The sequence below is a fragment of the Paralichthys olivaceus genome, chromosome 13 (assembly GCF_024713975.1).
Source record: "Paralichthys olivaceus isolate ysfri-2021 chromosome 13, ASM2471397v2, whole genome shotgun sequence".
Lineage (NCBI taxonomy): Eukaryota > Metazoa > Chordata > Actinopteri > Pleuronectiformes > Paralichthyidae > Paralichthys > Paralichthys olivaceus.
Window position 1 is genome coordinate 24,937,745 of NC_091105.1, and position 19,670 is coordinate 24,957,414.

Genomic DNA, 19,670 nt, shown 5'->3' on the forward strand with positions numbered 1-19,670 from the left:
AGTTCTACTGTTCCAATATCAGAGATACCACCACGGAAATTTGTGTTAGCACCATCCATACACCAGACACCAGTCTGCAGCAAAAGTTGAAAGACAAAGACAAGAAGGTACTGAAGTGCAAAATAGTAATAAACCATAAAAATCAATAATCAAAATAAACTATTTATTTTCACAGATGCTTCAAAGGAGCCAGAAAGAGGGCGTACAGGTGCAGCTTTTTTCATTCCACAGTTAGACATAGCATTTAAAAAACGAGTCTCAGATCACCTGTTAGTATATACAGCAAAACCATTGGTTACTCTGTTTGCATTGCAGTGGGTGGAGGAAAGAAGCCAGGACAATGAGATTATCATTGCATCTTACAGCTTGTCAGCAATTGCCAGTATAAGGTCACTGAATTTATCACTCAGTTAGGATTTTACCGATTAATTTTTTTCATATGATCCTCAAATTATATCAGAGAGGGTGCAATACCTCCCTTATATGGGTTCCAGCTCACGTGGGAGTCGAAGGTAATGACAAGGCAGACATATTGGAAAAAAGTCATTAAAACTAACAACTATTGACAAACAGGTACCACTAAGCAAAGCAAAAATAAAAGCAATAATTAATACTCACACTCACAAAACATGGCAAGAATAACTAGGATTTGAACGACACAGGAAGACATTTGTATAACTTTCAAAAACATGTAGGCACTGGTGAGGGGAGCAGAAGAGATAAAGCTATTACTGTCTGAGAATTAGGTAACCAGACTCTATGAATACTGCAAAGAACCAGAAACTGTCACTCATGTACTGATAGAATGTAACAATTACAATGAACAAAGAAAGAAATTAATATCAGGATTGAAAGATGAAAAGCAAAATATCACATTAAAAATGTGTTAGGAAAGACACAAAAGATCATACATAATCTTCTAAACAACTATTCAAGAGAAACTGGACTTAATAAAATAATTGCAGGCTCTTTTTTTATTTTGTTTGTTTATTGGTAATCAACTGATCCACACTCCACTCCAGAAGGTGGCGGAATGCATTTATAAGCTGGTTTGCCAACCGCCAAAAACACTACAAGAAGAAGAAGAAACTACCGCCACAAGCGTTCAGGCGGTGTAATCGCAGCGCGACTCTCACAAACCTACACGCAACTATGGATTATCGGCCTCTGTGCGTGCCTACGGCTTAGCTCCAACGCGGAGGAATGAATTGGGCTTTATGTCGCATTATGTAAACCTCAGAGCTCGGAATTTCAGATTCTCGACTCGGAAGTGGCAACTGGAATGCCCCCTCAAATCGGTTTTTCGACTCAGAAGGTCGGAAGAACCTCAACGAAATCCAAGATCCATATACCAACAGTATTAATAGCCGTAGATTTTACTGTTTGTTAATAATTCTTTCATTAAATGTGTCGTACACATAATACAGTACAATCTGTTACTACAGCGTTAGTATGCGTGGGATACCGCGTAATGCGTTATTATGAATTGTTTTTGCTAACAATGGCTAGCTGGCTAACCTAAACATGGTTGTCGTGCAACTGGGACGCTATCAACTCGGAAGTGTAATGGAACGCGGCTCTAGTAATGGGTTTTGTCGTAACTTGGTTGCTTGCTGTAAAATGATAACTGTTGACTTTCATGATTGTTCGAAAAACTGGGGAAAAACTGGAAAGAAATTGGGGCTATAGTCTCCAATTCGAAAGGGACACTGCTTCTCCCCACATCAAGTATGTTCTCGTGGTCTGTTTGCGCGTTGTTAGCAGGGTTTTTGAGTGCGGCTGCCTCCCTGTCTGCAAAGCTTTCCCTTGGTGCAGACTACACGAGAGACATGTGTAAGTTAACGATGGAAAAATACGGTGGAACAACAGATTGTGACTGGGTAAGACACAGTTCCTTGTTTTGTGCCTTGCTCAACATTGTACTTTATTATGAAGAATACTGGGGATATAAGGAATAGTCTATGCATGTTAAATTGATATCAGAAGGCTAAAGGATACTGCAATAGCAATGAAGAAAAACATGATGTAATTAAATGTACATCCGTTGTACGGCCTGGCTCTGGTTAAACCCTACTGAAAAACCAGTAAAACTAGGAAAGCCCCAAAATGACTTTATTCAAATTGATGTTAAAGTGCAGCCACAGTTCATAAAAACTAAATGTTTTTGTGTCAACATCACATATAGTAGTGTAAAGCGCTTTGAGTGGTCATCAAGGCTAGAAAAGCACTATATAAATACAAACCATTTACCAAACCATTTTACCATATACAGAAAATGCCAACATGGCTGTCATAGATTTGAGAGACAAAGCAAGAAAAACGTTCGACATCATTTCAATATGTATAAGTCCCTAAAAGGTTTTCGGCAGGTAAAAAGTGATGGATTGGCTATAATCGGTCAAATATAACCCACATTAATGAAATAGAGCCAGGTTAAAGCAGAAAAACCCCTTTAGTTAAAACTCAGGATTTGCACTCACTTGTTGGCAATTGTGAAAATTGTGTTTAATATGTCGTAATAGCCCTTTAAAGGTATTTCAGCAGATAAAAGGATTGGGTGAGCTATGATTTGTCCAATATATTGCGGTGGCGTATAGCTCACCAGGTAAAGCTGCCACCCCAATGAGGCAAGGACCTAACCCCCCAGAGTCCAACCTGCAGCCATGTATGCATGTCCTCCCCACTCTCTCTGTCACCCCCCATCACAGTTTACTCTGTCCTATTCATAAAAAAAACCAAAAATATATATTTAAAAAATAAACAAACACCAGGAGGGGGAATATGATCCCAGGACAAACAGACTTATAACAATCATCACATGTTGAATGCACTAATTTTAAGTCGCTTTGGAGAAAAGCATCCGCATAAATTTAAAGAAGGCCGAAAAACACTTTTAGTTACAACCCAGGACCTGCAATTACTTTTTGTCAAAAGAAAAGGGGTATTTTTTTAAAAAGTGGATTCCAAACATCCAACACTGCTCCTACAGACAGGATTGGCTATTAAATTGAGTCCAGAGGAGGTAGAATAATGCAGATTTATTAGGATTACAGTAAAAAAGATCAAATCTTTACTTTATGTGACCCATCCTTAAATCTTGTTAGTTACTGTTTCCAAATATTATGTAAACATGGTAGACAATACTATAGTATTGCCTACAATCACCATGTTTGACTATGCAGTTAACTTCTATGACCTTAATTGTGATCATTTGCTTACGATAAATATTTCTCAACTTAAATCATACCTCTGTTATCACTGCGGAAATAAACGTGTATTTACACATTATGAAAGACTGTGATTGATGTGTGATGGAGAATGTGCTGCACATAGATTCACTCTATGAATGCATGTGTGCATGGGTGAAGGGCAAAACTGTACTGCAAAGCCCTTGTGAGTGGTCGTCAAGGCTAGAAAAGCGCTATATAAAATACTGACCATTACAGACTATTCATCCTCTTCTTGCCTTTATTTTATTTAATTTACCTATATGTTTGCTCATCTTGAAAAGAAACAAACTGCCTTAACAAAATTATATGTTACATTTGTATTATTGTTATTTTATTCATTCATAATTGATCAGTTATCTGTATGCCTCAGAGCTTCATTGTTGGTAATTTTCTTTTCTAAATCTATTTGTAGCATCTGTTTGAGGATATACATATAAATATGCAGTGGTGTGAGTATCTGGGCATGTTTTCACAATGTCAATGAGAATGGTAAACTAAAGAACGGAATCAGCTTGCTGCACTGCTCTCTTTGTAGCCTGTTATTCCAACATTTGCACTTATTTATTTAGATTCGATGAAGGAATAGGGATGACTTTGACATTGTAGAAATGGTATTCAGCATAAACTCATGAAGTTAGCAAGGACCATCAAGCTGACCCATCATCCTCATTACGTTTTTTAAAAATGTCCTTATGTTTGCACCATGGTCAGTGTAAGTCTTAAGTTTTCAGAAGTGCTCAAGGTACAAGAAGGCCTTAACGTTGCCAAGAGCTTCCATGTAAGAATCTCCTTACCTCAGATTAATCCGCCATTTTCAGTACAATAAAACTACTGTGGATGTTCATTCCACTCCCCTACTTTATGGAAAATTTCACATTACCAAGGTTACCATCACAGCACATTGTAACTCTGGAGGAATAACACCAGGGCCAGTTACACTACTTACTTCCTGATTCACATAAAGGGAAACACTATACAGCCTGTGTAAAAACTTCTAACCAATCAGCAAGGATACTTTCATGCTATGTCTTCAGGTCCTGCAGCCTGCTTTCTCCTCAGATGTTAAATAAAGGATTCAGTATTTAATAACTACATTTTCTAACATCACAGATGAGTTGCCAATATAACTTCAAACATCAAAGAATTGAACAACAAGATTTGTTTGTGTTCTTCGTAAAAACCTCCAATAAACATAATAGTAATAACTTGCTTGTTATGTTTTATTTCAGTCACTCATTATGGACATTTCTTCTTTTGTTTTCCTCTGTACATTTTGATTTGTTAATAGAGGAAGAGAAATTCATAGCGTGAATAATGAGAATTTTAACTCATAAGTTTATTAGTGTCCCTGCTGCTTTTCATTTTAACCCTGTCGGCATGACTGGCACCATGTGTATATGGCTTGAGTCGACACAGAATTATCTTTCTTTATCTTTATCAATCATGTTATTATAACTGGTTAAGTGTAGAAAAAAAGAATAGCATACATATAATACAGCACATGTCGTCTAGCATTCGTAGCTGACCTCTGCTGTCCTATTTTCCATGTTGGTGTTTCCAGCTCCATGCCCCCCTGCGGCTGCTGTGTGGAGCTCTGCTGTTCACCTGCAACACTGTCATGTGGTCCTTCTTCTCTAAGGCTCTCCGACACTGCTCCTCTACAGCCAGAGCTACAGTCACTACCACTGCGTCCAATTTCATCTCCTCGGTAGGCTCTCTTATAATACAATACATACGGTTTTAGTGAAAACTTTTAGATTATTGCCTTATCTCCATTTACCAAGTCTCTTCGCTTTGTGTGTCCAGGCCCTCCTGGGAAGGGTGATTTTTGGAGAGACGCATGCTGTTCTATGGTGGGCAGGCATCTCTGTCACCCTGTGTGGACTGCTGGTGCTTCATCTATCCACACCTCAGTCTTCCCCACAGGGGGAGGGGAAAAAGGACGACTAATGGAAGTCACTTAATTTGTCCCAATCTAGTGGCCTCTGCCCCTCATTCACAGTCACAGCAAACTTTGGTCAACCAAGTTGTTATAAATTTGCTTCATAAATAAAGACAACATTGACAAACTGTGGCAGGACTCCCTTAGAGACACATAATGGAATCTCTCAGACACTCACTTATGAAAAGAGGAAGATCATTGTATTAATATAAGAGCAGGTAAAACATGTTGCACAGATCTGACAGTACATACAGTTCGAGCAGTCCCAGACACCTCTTCACACACACTGATATGTCCCTGTGGCAAGTTTTTCTTTTTTTCCCATTAGAATATATTGTTAGCCCATAGATGTGACTTTGTCACTAAATTGAGATTATAGCAAGTTTTGGATCAATATGCACTATTTAAGAAGAGCCAGAGCACTGCAGACTGTATCTGATCAGGTGCCAGAGATCTTTTGGAGTGCAGGGGGCGCTCCTGGCGACTTTTTATGACTCTGGTGGTATCTGTTGTCTTCTTAAGAGTAGTTTGCTGAGGCAGCAGCATTTCAACTGCTGATAGGAAGAGACTGGATAGTCTGAATATGAGGACTAGCTCAGTCCTGGGATACGCACTTGACATAGTGGGGGTAGTGGGACAGAGGAGGATGATGGCGAAGCTGTCTTCTCTAATGGAAAACCAGTCCAGACCATAACAGCACTGGGCAGCTCCTTCAGCGACAGACTGACTTCCCTGTGTCTGAAGGAGAGATATCGCAGGTCATTTCTTCAGAGTGTTCAACCAGCTCTGCTCCTTGCAAAGACTACATTCAACACCATTATGGACTGCACTTATACACTTGGGGTGGCTGTGGCTGAGGGGGTAGAGCGGTTGTCCTCCAACCAGAAGGTCGGAAGTTCAATCCCCAGTCTTCCCATCTGCATGCCAAAGTGTCCTTGGGCAAGATACTGAACCCCAAAACTGCCCAATAGAACATCAAAAAAAGTGCTAGCTATAGAAGCACTGTATGAATGCATGTGTGAATGGGTGAATGGAAAACTGTAGTGTAAAGCGCTTTGAGTGGCCTTCAAGACTAGAAAAGCGCTATATAAATACTACCATTTACCATTTACACTTCTCAACTGTGCAATATTCACTGTGCCATATTCATCTGTCTGTGCAATATAAAACAGTTCATGTGCAATCCATTAACTGTACATATTCTCTCACATAGTATATTTCTGTTCACTGTATTTATTAGTTTAATTCATTCATATTTTTCTTTATTACTGCTGATGTGTTTTTGGGGCTGTAATATTGCAAATTTCCCCATTGTAAAAAGAAGAAGAAGATTTACTTTATTGTCATGTTTTACACTTTTACATGCATACATGAAATTGTTCTCTGCATTTAACCCATCCAGTTGGCACCTGTCAAAACACGCACGTGAATAGAAACACACATAGACAGATGCCATGTACACACATACTGGAGCGGTGGGCTGCCGTTGTCAGCGCCCGGGGAGCAGATGTTGGTCATATAATAAAGGATTTCTTATTATTAAATAAAATAATCATCTTTTTTTACTGATATTCTCTGACTCTTTACTGTCATCACAACAGCAGTCACTTTGGACCTAATCTGTAAAGAGGTTCTGTATGTTAATATGCAGAATATGTTGGCAAGGGAGACGATTTGGGAGTCAGAGGCCTGGTTTTCATTTCTAGTTTTATTTTTATAAATACTTTATTTTAACTATAAAACACAGGCAGTTGACAGACTTTAATATAAACATGGGAAACATACTGTACATATCGCAAAACAGGTATATTTTTAACACAAGTGAATTATTTTTTTGTCGAGTTGGGCAAGGAATGGATCTCAGATTTTTTTTTTTGTCCCTCAAAAACCTTACTCTTTCCATTTTTATGACTGAGACCATGTCAGCTATCCATATTTGGAGGGAAGGGGGGGACAGTGAATTCCATACCTTCAAAATGTGTATTTTGGCAACAATCGTAAGCATAATGCATGGAGTCCGACATGGACTGAGAGCAGCCGAAGATGGCAAGTCTCGTGACTACCAGTCTAACATTTTAGAATTCCAGGAGCAAGGTGCAGGTCCAGATAGTGTGCCCTCAGTCACCTGTCAAACAGGACAAATGGATGTCTTATGCAACCTGGATTTAAGATCCAGAGCAGATGAATCCTTATGCTCCAATATCCACAAATATCAGTGATAAAATTTTCCTGATAAATGCTGATGAATTAATGTTCGAAAGTTTCAAAAGAAAACATGTTGATAAGATGAGCAATGACTTTTACAAATGCCTACAAGATGAATGTGCTAAATAGGCAGTAAAGTTCAAATGTGTACGTGTTAACATTCTTGTATATAAGTGTTCTTTTGAGGAATTCACTACTGAAGTGATCACTGTTTCTTTGAGACTAAGCTTAGTCTCTTGACCAACTGAACAAAATCCATAAAGGATTTCAGATACATTAGATAATGTGTGATATGCTTGAATAGGAATTAATGAAATGTGCTATGTGTTGAATTAAGTATTTAGATCTTTTAAATTAGTAAAAGTACATAAGCAACAATAAAACATAAGTCTAAATGTAAGTATATTCATTGTGTGAAATCTTTATCCTGATCTTAACAGCACAAGCGCTATAAAATAAATGTAGTAGAATGAAAATTAAATAATGAAAATGGAAATATGGTAACTACTTTACCACTCAAGAGAGTTAAGTTATGTTTATTCTATCAAAACAGTATACTGCAAAAAAAAATAAAATAGATGACCTTCGAGTTCAGATCCAAAGGAAAGCAGGGTGAGACAGTCTCTGAACTCTCCTCTTCTATGTGGAACAAATGATGGAAATAAAGAATAATAATCACTACTGTTTAAAATCCTGTGCCTCAGCCCGCCTTCAGCCTGTTGCCTGCCTGCCACAAGCTTTTCATTAAAAACTCTGTTCATTTCACAAACTGTTCCTCTGTGTCTGCTTCCGGGTCCAGCCACAACAAAACTGTTACAGAACAATCTGGCCAACAGTGGACCCAGCAGACATGGATTCCTTCCGTCAAGCCTTGACTGCTCAAGGTTAGTGGAACAGCATGAGTGGACTCTCTGCGATGTAGTGGACATGCTGCAGACTCTCAATGGCAACGTCATCCGGCTCAGCTCTAACTGGGATCAAGCATCTACATCGCTTCCTCCTCCCACGACGCCGCTCCTGTCCCTCTCCTTCACCATTGGCCCAGCCTCCACGCCTCAGAGTGCCATTCATCCCCACACCGGAGCGCTACTCTGGGAAATTAGAGGCTTGTGATCGGTTCTTGCTCCAGTGTTCTCTAGTGTTCCAACAACAGCCGGCGACATATCCTACAGATCAATCCCGTGTGGTTTTCATCATCGGACTCTTAACGGGTAAGGCAGCTCAGTGTGCGTTGTGGGATAGGGGGTCACCCATTTGTCATTCATATCCTGCCAGTCCAGGGAAAAGAAGCAGCTAATCAGTTGATCACAGTACATCAGGGATTGAGATCAGTGGCGGAGTACGCTGTAGAATTTTGTATTCTTGCAGCACAGTCTGGGTGGGATGAGTTAGCGCTACAAGGGGTGTTTGTGTTTGGGCTAGCCAATTACCTTAAGGATGAGTTAGCGCCCAGAGACAGACAGCCTAGACATGCTCATATCCTTAATCGATAACTGCATCCATGCGTGCCGCAGGGAGAGATCTCAGCATAATCACTCCCCTGACACTCAAGCTCCACCCAGGCTAACATCCAGTCCCCAGTCAGATGATGTTCCCTCCCCAACGGCTTCCGCAAACTCTCCACCTCTTCTCTCATCTGAAGAGTCCACAAGCTTGGTTGTGCTTGCCTCTCACCAGGGGAGCGCCAACTACGCCTGGTGGCAGCACTTTGTATTTACTGCAGGAAACTTACTCATTGTTTGTCCATCACTGCCAAAAGAGAGGGTTCATCAGATATGAGAGAGGATCTGATGAGTCACACATGTGCCACCACTTCACTCTCTCACTCACGCATGCAGCTCCATGCCACCCAAGCTTTTCACAGCATCACCATCCCCATCCTCGCCCTAGTGGACTCCTGAGCAGATGACAACTTCATGGACACATCATAGGCCAACATTCCCCAGGAAGCCATCCCCTCTCCATGCAAGGTTAATGCACTAGATGGTAGGTTGTCCACATTACCCACCAGACAGATCCGGTGGAACTGATTCTGTCTGGAAACCACTGTGCCCTCCTGCCCCTATAGTACTTGGTCAGCCCTGGCTAAAAATGCACAACCCTCACATTGACTGGTCAACCGGCTCTGTAACCAACTGGAGCCCCTTTTGTTATTCCCCCTGCCTGCCTTATGCCCAGAACCCCTCTCAGAATAGTCCAGCACCTACACCAGCCCCTCATGATCTCCCCCTTGTTACTCCTGAATACCATGATCTAGCTGAGGTTTTTGTAAATTAAAAGCTCAGACTCTGCCTCCACATAGGCCATACGACTGCGCAATAGTTCCCTGGCGCCCCCTCCCGTCCTGGCCTTTACAACTTCTCTTGTCCTGAGAGGGAAGCCATGGAGAATTATATTAAGGACTCCCTGGCAGCTGGACTCATTCACCCATCCTCGTCGCCTGTAGGTGCAGGATTCTTCTTCGTGGCCGGGAAAGACGAAACACTTTGCCCATGCATTGATTTCAGAGGACTAAACGATATCACCATTAAAAAGACCCTCACCCTTTAATTGACCCTGCCTTCGAGCCACTTCATCAAGCCTCAGTATCTAAACTAGACATTAAGGAACGCCTACCACCTTATCCAAATCCAGAGACATACATAAAGTACACATATGTAGAAAAATAAATAAAATTAAAAATAAATAAAAATATAAAATGTAAACATCAGACAGAACCTAAGTTATACACATATAAATAGAGGAATTGCACTTGTGATATATATGGTAGAGAAAAAAATCATTGCACTGAGAGATTACATTTGAAACTGTGATATATAATATATTGGAGATCAGAGATGGCGCCATACTAACGGGTGCCTGGTGTAGCAGCTCCCGGTATCACTGTCGTTTTTGTTTGTTTTTATTATGTTTATCGTGTATTTTTTATCTTCTGTATTTTGTCTCTGTGGATCACTGGGAGCCATGCCGGCAATACTCGCCAGTATTCTTTACAACCGCAACCAGCTGATAGCCCTGAATTACACCACCCTCTTGGCCGGAGAGAGACCCACCATACCAGAGGAGCTAAAGAGGAGACGGCGAGGCTGCATAGCGGGGGTTAAACAGAGGATGGAGAAGAGGAAGTTTAAGCCCTTCATCCCTGCAGTCATCACTGGAAACGTGAAATTGTTGGCAAATAAAGTGGACAAACTGGAAGCGCTCGCTAGGACACAGAGGGAGTACAGGAAGTCTAGAATCATGTGTTTCACGGAAACGTCACCGTTCCCGGCTTCCAGACGGTTCGAGCAGACAGAGACACCACCGCAACTGGCAAGAAGAAAGGAAGGGGCCTTGCCGTGCTTGTGAACAACAGGTGGTGTCACCCCGGGCACATCACTGTTAAAGAGCATTCTGCAGCCTGGACATCAAGCTTGTCACCGTCGGACTTTGTCAATATTATTTTCAGAGGGAGTTTACCAGTGTCTTCGCCATCACTGTTTATATTCCTCCATCTGGAAACGCAGAAGCAGCGTGTGACATCATCCACACTGTGTCTGCTGGATTACAAACACAACACCCTGGGGCCTTTGTCATCATCACAGGAGACTTCAACCATGTTTCTCTCTCATCCACACTCCCAACCTTCTTCCAGTTTGTCAAATGTACCACCGTGAAAATAAGACTTTGGACCTGTTGTACGCAAATGTTAAGGATGCGTACAGCTCCACTGCCCTGCCACCACTGGGTAGGTCAGACCACAACCTAGTCCTGCTCTCACCATCATACAAGCCTGTGGTTCAGCAGCACCCAGTCACAGTGAGGACAGTGAGGAAATGGTCTCCTGAGGCCATGGAAACACTGCATGGAGCGCTGGAGGCCACAGACTGGGATGCTCTGTATGAGCCACATGGTGAGGACATTGATGGCCTGACTGACTGTGTCTCTGAGTACATTGAGTTTTGCCTAGGCAAAACCATCCCCACTAAAGAGGTGCGCTGCTACCCAAACGACAAACCGTGGGTAACCAGCGACCTGGAGGCCCTTCTCAATGAGAAGAAGAGGGCCTTTAGATCAGGGAACAGAGCAGCATGAAGGTCATGGAGAGACTGGTCCTGGCACAACTCAGACTGCGGTGCCCATCACAAGACCCCCTGCAGTTTGCATATCAGCCCCATGTTGGGGTTGATGATGCAATCATCTACCTGCTGCAGAAGGCTTACTCCTCCCTGGACAGACCCAACACCTCAGTCCGGATCATGTTCTTCGACTTCTCCAGCGCCTTCAACACCATCCAGCCCAGACTGCTGAATGCCAAACTGGAGAACATGCAGGTGGGTGCTCCCCTCGTCACTTGGGTCGATGACTATCTGACGGGCAGACCGCAGTTTGTGATATTACAGAACTGCGTGTCTGATCGTCTGATCAGTAACACTGGGGCCCCCCAGGGGCCTCTTCACCTTATATATGCTCCCCTTAGGCAACATCATGAGAAAGCACCACATACACTAAGACTGTTACGCAGATGACACCCAGCTATACATTTCTCTGAGGCATGATGAATCTAATCACTTCAGGAATGTCTCAAGAACATCAAGGCCTGGATGACCCAAAACTTATTACTTCTACATTCAGACAAAACTGAGGTCATTGTAATTGGCCCTCAACATCTTAGAGAATCACTGTCTGAACAAATAGTTACCTTGGATGGTGTCAGCTTGGCCTCCAAGTCAACTGTGAGGAACCTTGGAGTTATTTTTGACCGGGACATGTCATTTGACCACCACATAAAACAAGTCTCATGGACAGCTTTCTTCCACCTGCACAATATTAACAAAATTAGAAACATCCTGTCTCAGAAGGATGCTGAAAAACTAGTCCACGCATTCATTACCTCTAGATTAGATTACTGTAACTCTTTATTACCAGGAAATCGGTAAAAAGTCTCCAGTTGGTCCAAAATGCCGCAGCACGAGTGTTGACAGGAACTAGAAGGAGAGATCATATTACTCCTGTCTTAGCTTCTCTACATTGGCTCCCTGTAAAATTCAGAATAGATTTCTAAATCCTGCTCCTCACATTTAAAGCCCTTAACAATCAAGCCCCTTCACATATCAAAGACCTAACACCATATTATCCAAATAGAACACTTCGTTCCCAAAACACAGGCTCTCTTGTGGTTCCAAGAGTCTTTAAGAGTAGAACAGGAGGTAAAGCATTCAGCTACCAAGCTCCTCTCCTATGGAACCAGCTCCCACTCTGGGTTCGGGAGGCAGACACCACCTCAGCATTTTAAGTTAAACTTAAAACATTCCTTTTTGATAAAGCCTATAGTTAGTTCTGGATCAGGTGAGTCCTGAACCATTCCTTAGTTATGCTGCTATAGGTCTAGACTGCTGGGGGAACTCCCATCATGCACTGAGCACCTCTCCACTTCTCTCTTCGTCTCTCTGCCCCCCCACATTCATTAATTTATTTGTTTTAATACATGTCAATGACTATTTCACTTTGTACTCCCATAGTCTCTCTCTCTCTTTCTCTCTCATTTCAGAAATCTCTGACCCCGGAACCCCAGGACAACAACTTTTACTATTACTAATTACAATATTGCAGTAATTAATTATGATATCTAATGTGTCTGTTATCAATAATAATTAATAGTCTTTACTAGGGATCGACCGATTATCGGCGTCGATTTTCAGCATTTTGACGCATATCGACATTAGCCCTTTTTTTAATCCGAAGGCCGATAAGAGATTACCTCGAACCGGGTTACTTTGGCTCTGATGCAGCCCCGCCTCTCTGTCTGTAGTCTCTACTCTGTCTCCAGCATTGTCCCACCCACAGCACCACCTGATTGGTTACACACAGAGCCAGTTAACAGCCAATCAGCAGTGAGAGCTGTGCATGCACACTGGTTACACACACTGCAGAGAGGAGAAACAGTTTTGACGAGAGGAGAAGCTACGGAGAGCAGATATATGTTTCTGTAGCAGGATGAGCACTTTACCTTTGCTCTACTCCTGGTGTGGTTCCGTCCCTTTAATTGAGCCCCGGTGTATATAAGAGGGAGGGACCCTTAGTGCTGCCCTTTCGCAGCTGGTGCACACTTCCCCTTTCGGGTGACCTGGTCTCAGGTTCTGCAGACGCTCTGCACTCCTCTCTCCTCTCCTCCATTCACATCCGACAGCTCAGACAATGGTAGTGTCCGAAATGTTTGTTGGCTCCCTCTCTGCTCTTGGTGCCTCAACTACACAACGCTGACGTGATAGGCCGAAATCTCGGCACCTAGCCGACACGAGCCACGCCGCTCTGCACTCGGGACCGCTGCTGCTTTGTGGGGCTTCAACGTGCTGCCCGTGTGGAGCCTGTGCTTTTGCTCCTATTGAGGAAGATTTAGGAAATTGTTTGTTTTAAATCTGCCCTGTGCTGCTCAAAGCCTTTTTTCTTTGTTTTGAGTCTAGGTTAACATGATTTTTGTTTCTTTTCTTTTCATAAGCCAGCGTTAAAGTGTTTATTTTTGTTTGGTGCCTTATCATTTAGATACATTTATTTGTACATGATTTTGGGATTCAACGCTGTGTTTATCGCAAAGTTTTGATTTATTTGTTTTGGTTGTTTATTTTTAGTGTTCTTTTGGTCTTCTATTCACCCTCCTTGTTTATTTTCCTTCATTTAGTTATTTTTCTGGGTTGTGTGCTCCAACCTGAGCCTGCAAGAGCTGTATACACTACTGGCAGCATTTCTTTTAGTGCACCCATAGCAAAGAGTAGGGGGATAGTGAGTGGGGTTTTCTTTGTTTAATAACTTTGGGTTTATTTTGATTTTCTAATAGATTATTTGTGCGTTCTTATCATTTTGATATTTGTTATATATAGATATCATGTTTGTATATGGTTTCATGCTCCACTAACTGTTCCTCTCTGTCTGCATACTTGCAGGTGCTGAGGGCCTCACTGGTGGCGTGTGCGTGCGTGCGTGTGTCCGTCCTGTGGTGCTCCCACTTTAGTTAATGCCTGCACTCCCCTTAAACCATAGTGGTCCCAGCCCTGGAGGAAGCCTGGTGTTTTTGGTATTAATTAACAAGACTCCATTTTAGGGTAAATTCCTACTGCTCTTAATATTTATGACATAAACTTTTGTACATTTGATTGGAAACACGTCTCCTGCCTTCTCAGTATAACGAACTTGTGTTGTCCTTGGTTTAGAATATTTTAATTTATTGCTTTCCTTACACATCTACTTGTTCTTTTCTTTTTTTCCCCGGGTTACACCCAGGGGTGGCATTGTTGGTTTTGGTTATTTCTTGATTTGAGTTAAATTATAATTTAAGTACCTCCTCGCTCGCCACATTTCGAAGGTAAGTTAAGGCAGCAAACTCTCCCAAAATTGTAAAACACATCCAGCCCTCTACAACTCTCAACTACTAGTAATGTTACTGTGAGCCCAATAATGTTATATAAACATAAGCGGCAGCTCTGCTCGCTCGCAGTCCCTCCAGACGGGCTGCTGAACATATCCATATGGAAACAGTCCGTGTTAGTAGACTTATGTGTGTGGGTTAGACATCAAGTCCGATAATAACGGGTCTCTGTGACTGACGTGAGCTGAAGGTAGTAGGAGTGTATGTTGTGAGTTTAGGGGGCACGTCAGCCATAGCTGTAGTGTGTATGTATGTACGTGAGTGAGTGAGACTGCTGAACAGCGGGTCGCAGGGAGAAGGATCTAAAGTGCCTGTGTTTCGGCTACAACACCCTGCGGAACCGATCCGAAACCAGGCCAAATTTGTATCCACCTGCCTGGCAACCCTGGTCGCGTCTCACTTTCTACAGTGAGTGACGCTGTACAAGTGCAACTCCTGTGGCCTGTCCCGTCATGCAGTGTGCCCACTCATAAAGCAGCCGCTGATGTGTTTTTTTCCACAGTCGAATATTAATTTTCACAATCGAATCTCCGTTTTTTTAAATATTCAAATATATATTTGAATTTAGAATATTCGTTGACAGCCGTAGAGTGAGTGAGTGAGAGAGAGATGCTGCTGAGCCTTGGAACTCCCTGCACTTTTTGTTAGACAATAGACATCTTTGTTTTAAAATTCTAAGAAAAAAAACCTTTAACATGTTATCTGAAAATCTGTTTAATAAACATATGCTTAAAGGCATTTAAACAAATTTAAGTGTTGGAGTTTGTATTATTCTAAATTTTGATGCCGACATTTTCACTTTTACTGCAAATGAATATCGGCTCCAAATATCGGTTATCGGCCTCCTTGACTACTAATAATCTGTATCGACCCTGAATAAACAATATCGGTCTATCACTAGTCTTTACACTGTTGTTCACTTTTTAACTAATCAGATCTGATACCTGATGGTGCTCAAGTGTCTTTCTCCCTCCCCTACTTCCCCCTCCCCACTATCCCTCTCTCTTCTCTCCCCTCTTTTCCACTCATCTCTCATCTCCTTCCCCCGTTTTCTTTGCTAACCCCAACCGGTCAAGGCAGATGACCGCCCAGATTGAGCCTGGTTCTGCCAGAGGTTTCTCCCTGTTAATAAGGGAATTTTTATCTCCACAGTCGCCAAAGTGCTTGCTCGTTGTGGGAACTGTTGAGTTTCTCTATATTTTGATTTTAAGGTCCTGACATTCTATGTAAAGTACCTTGAGATAATGTATGTTATGATTTGGCGCTATACAAATAGAATTGAATTGAATTCACCACATACACTGCTGACTTTAAGTACTGCCCTGAGTCATTCTCTGATGACACGGGCCACTGTCGTGTGTGATACCCACAAAATAAGTGTTTTTGTTGCCATATTATTAATGTTTTATTTCCTCTGAGAGTCACTTTTTAATTAATTGCTATTGTATTATTTTTATTATAGTCTGTTTAATTCAGAATAAGATGTCACACAGAGAAACACACAATGACATGCTGTTGCGTGAAAAGGACACTGGGTGGCAGCACTTAGCGTTAGCGCCACTGGGACTCTTTGCAATGCATCGTGAAAGAATGAGCAACAGTTGTCTTACTTCTCTGATTTCTGTCTTATATTTCCAGGTCAGCTACTCACCTTTTCTGTGACTTCAGATGTTTATAAGCTAATATGAATCCCTGCTGATGTGTGGTCCAGAAGCTAAAAGCTTGTTAAGTGTGTGTAAATAAAGTAAAGTGTCACGGTACGTGATGATTGTAGTGTAGAAAATGGCATCCGATGCCGTAGCCAATTGTTTACTTTTATTGGTTTCTTTCGGGCTCCTAGGCATTTGTGGGTTATTACTGTATGTGTGAAAATCAGTTGTGTGTGTGTAGTGCATTGCTTTAAATGTTGAAGCTAATGCAAATGTGCAGTTTGTTTTCCTATGGTGTAAATGTAAAAAAATTTAACTGCAAAGGAGATTTATTCTGTTGATTTAAGTGAGCACTTAATGTACTTAACGTACTTTATGTACAGTTATATAAAGAGAGTACTCTTTCAATGAGAGAATAAAGATGTGTGAAAGGGCGAAGTACATACATGACTGATGATAGACAGATGACATGATTAAAAGGGAACATGTTTATCTTTGGTTAAATACAAATTTTGATAAGTTTATTTCTTGAAAATATGTAAAAATAGACATTTAATGTGAATGTTATCGAAAAATGGTTAATCCTAGTGCTGTAATTCAGGCAAAATAACAGAAATAATTCATGGTTGCAGTGAAAAAGTTAAAATGAATGTGAGAATAAAACATAATCCAGATGAATGGAGAATGAGCAACAGGGCTCCTGCTTCTCTGATTTCTGTCTTATATTTCCAGAGGATATCTATATATCTGTCAGCAGGGACCAAGCCGGGACCCGCTACACGTGCACACTGCACACTTCATTATTATCAGGCTCAGTCTTTAAAGCAGCTTGTCCAAAATGCTTCAGCACGTGTTCTGACAAGAATCCTGAAAATAAATCGCATTTCTCATGTATTAGCTTCACTACACTGGTGGGAATAGAATTCAGGCTTACTTGTTGTCCCTAAAGACTCTAAAAGTAGAGTAGGAGCCCGAGCTTTCAGCTATCAAGCTCCTTTCCTGTGAAATCATCTCCCACTTTCAGTTCATGAGGCAGACACCCTCTACGTTTAAGAGTAGGATTAAAACCTTCCTTTATGAGCTATAGCTTTTAGTTAGAGCTGGTTAAGGTTTGTCTTCGACCTGCTCTTAATTATGCTATAGGTCTAGAATGTCGACACATGACACATGGCACTTCTCTTTTCTCTTCTCCCTCCTTATCACATAAAAGAAATTGATCTCTCATCAATGCATGTTACTGACTTGACTTCTTCCCAGGAGTACCTTTGCCTTATCGTTCGCAGATCCAGCATTCATGGATTATGATGATATCGTGCTGGCTGATCATGATAGCAATCGCAGATCACGACGATGGATTATGATGGTGTATCCTGATCATGGTGGCCGCTGATCGTGGACTATGACAAGACTGCTTGATATACAATATTTCTCCTCAGATACTCTACCATTACTGACAATATTCCTATATTCATTTATCTCCCATCATGCTTCAAACTGTTTTTCCTTTCTCTTTTTGAGGGTTAAGGCCAGAGGATGTCACACCTTGTTAAAGCCATGAGACAAATTGTGATTTGTGAATATGGGGCTATACAAATAAAATTAGATTGCTTGATATTGTATCACCTTCTGGTCTCCTTGCTGCATCAAGTCTACATTCAAATCTTCTGCATAAGACATCAGCTGCTGCCTGAGTTTTCCCTTCACCAGCTTCCAGAAAACTTCCATAACAAACACATCTGCCAGCTGATCCGCACACACCTTGAGAGCCCAACCATGAATGTCATCAGGTCCAGGTGCTCTGTTTAAGTGAACTCCACACATCTGCCCTGAATATAACAGGTGGGCAGCAGTCCGGCATGGCCTCTTGTACCTCCACAGCCAGGGAGTTGCTCTCAAAGCAAGCACAGAAGGTGTTTAGTTCATCTAGGAGAGATGCAGACATCACCTCAGCACTGCTGGTCTTCCTTTTGCAGTCTGTAATGGTTTTTAGTCCAGCTCACTTGTTCATAGTGTTGCAGCCCTGGTAGTGAGACCCCACTTTGTTCCTGTCTCCTGGTACTGCTAATAGCACACCCCGGAGTGCGGACCTGGACTTCCTGTACTGCTCCAAATCACTTGAGTTGTAGGCGTCGGCCCGTGCTTTAAGCTTGGCTTGGGAGGACTACCAGTATGGCACAGAGCTGATCAGTCGCATCATTTTCATCACTAAGATGGTGCCGCAAGAGTGGCAGCCTGTTACAGTGGCTCTAACCTCCCCTGTGTGTTTTTGTCTTATTGAGCAAATTTTTTGCTTTATTTTAAGCCTTACCTCAGTAGAGTCCGGTTATTATTATTTTAAATAATAACCGGACTCTTAAATACGGCATCGGGCGACCCGTTCAGCCGGGGCTCCATTGTTTTCACCCACGACCAGCTGTTGGTGCTCAGCATACCCAGGCTACTCCCCACGGAAGGCCAGAGATCCCCTCTGAGATCAGAAGAAGAAAGCATAAGTTTTTCTGTTTGATATCAGTGTGCAAATGGCATAGTAGTGCAAAGACAGTCAGTATGTGGGTCAGAGGGTTCAGAGTCCAGAGTGTGGGGGGGGGGGGGGTTAGCTTCCTGACAGCCTGGTGGATGGAGCTGGGGGTAGAAAGGGTTCTTGTTGTAATCAGTGCAGCTTCCGCACCCCACACAGTGATGCAACTGGAAAGGATGCTCTCAATGGTGCCTCGGTAGAATGTGCACATGATGGATGGTGATGCACTTGCTCGCTTGAGTTTGCGCAGTAAGTAGAAGTGCCGCTGGGCTTTCTTCGCCAGTGATGCGGTGTTGGTGGTCCAGGAGAGGTCCTCACTGATGTGCACCCACAGGAATTTGGTGCTGCTCACTCTCTCCACAGAAGCACCATCGATGGTCAGTGGCGGGTGTTGGGTGTGGCCTCTCTGGAAGTTGACAACAATCTCCTTGGTCTTGCTGACATCCAGAAGGAGATTGTTGTTTCTGCACCACGTGGTCAGAAGGTTGACCTCCTTCCTGTAGTGAGTCTCGTCGACCTTGTAGATGAGACCCACCAGAGTTGTGTCGTACACAAACTTCACTATGTGGTTGGTGCTGTAGGATGTTGTGCAGTCGTGTGTCAGCAGGGTGAAGAGCAGGGGGCTGAGCACACAGCCTTGGGGGGCCCCTGTGCTCAGTGTGATGCCAACACGTACTGCTTGTGGCCCCTGACTGAGCAGGTTCAGCGGCCAGTTGCAGAGGGA

General features: G+C 42.4%; 1 protein-coding gene and 1 long non-coding RNA gene across 2 annotated transcripts; one reads left to right on the forward strand and one right to left on the reverse strand.

Moving 5' to 3' along the window:
• The first annotated feature begins 1,028 nt into the window (after positions 1-1,028).
• Positions 1,029-6,743, forward strand: LOC109631960 (transmembrane protein 42-like). The gene is made up of 4 exons (XM_069537345.1): positions 1,029-1,315; positions 1,762-1,880; positions 4,792-4,938; positions 5,037-6,743. Exons 2-4 carry the CDS (start codon positions 1,830-1,832, stop codon positions 5,178-5,180), a joined length of 342 nt encoding a protein of 113 aa, XP_069393446.1. The 5' UTR covers positions 1,029-1,315; positions 1,762-1,829; the 3' UTR covers positions 5,181-6,743.
• On the reverse strand, positions 5,081-8,945 carry LOC138413516 (uncharacterized). Its single transcript, XR_011245874.1, has 2 exons — positions 8,808-8,945; positions 5,081-8,645 (listed from the first exon to the last, which is right to left on the reverse strand). It is a non-coding gene; the product is annotated as an uncharacterized lncRNA (long non-coding RNA).
• Between the last annotated feature and the right edge of the window lie 10,725 nt (positions 8,946-19,670).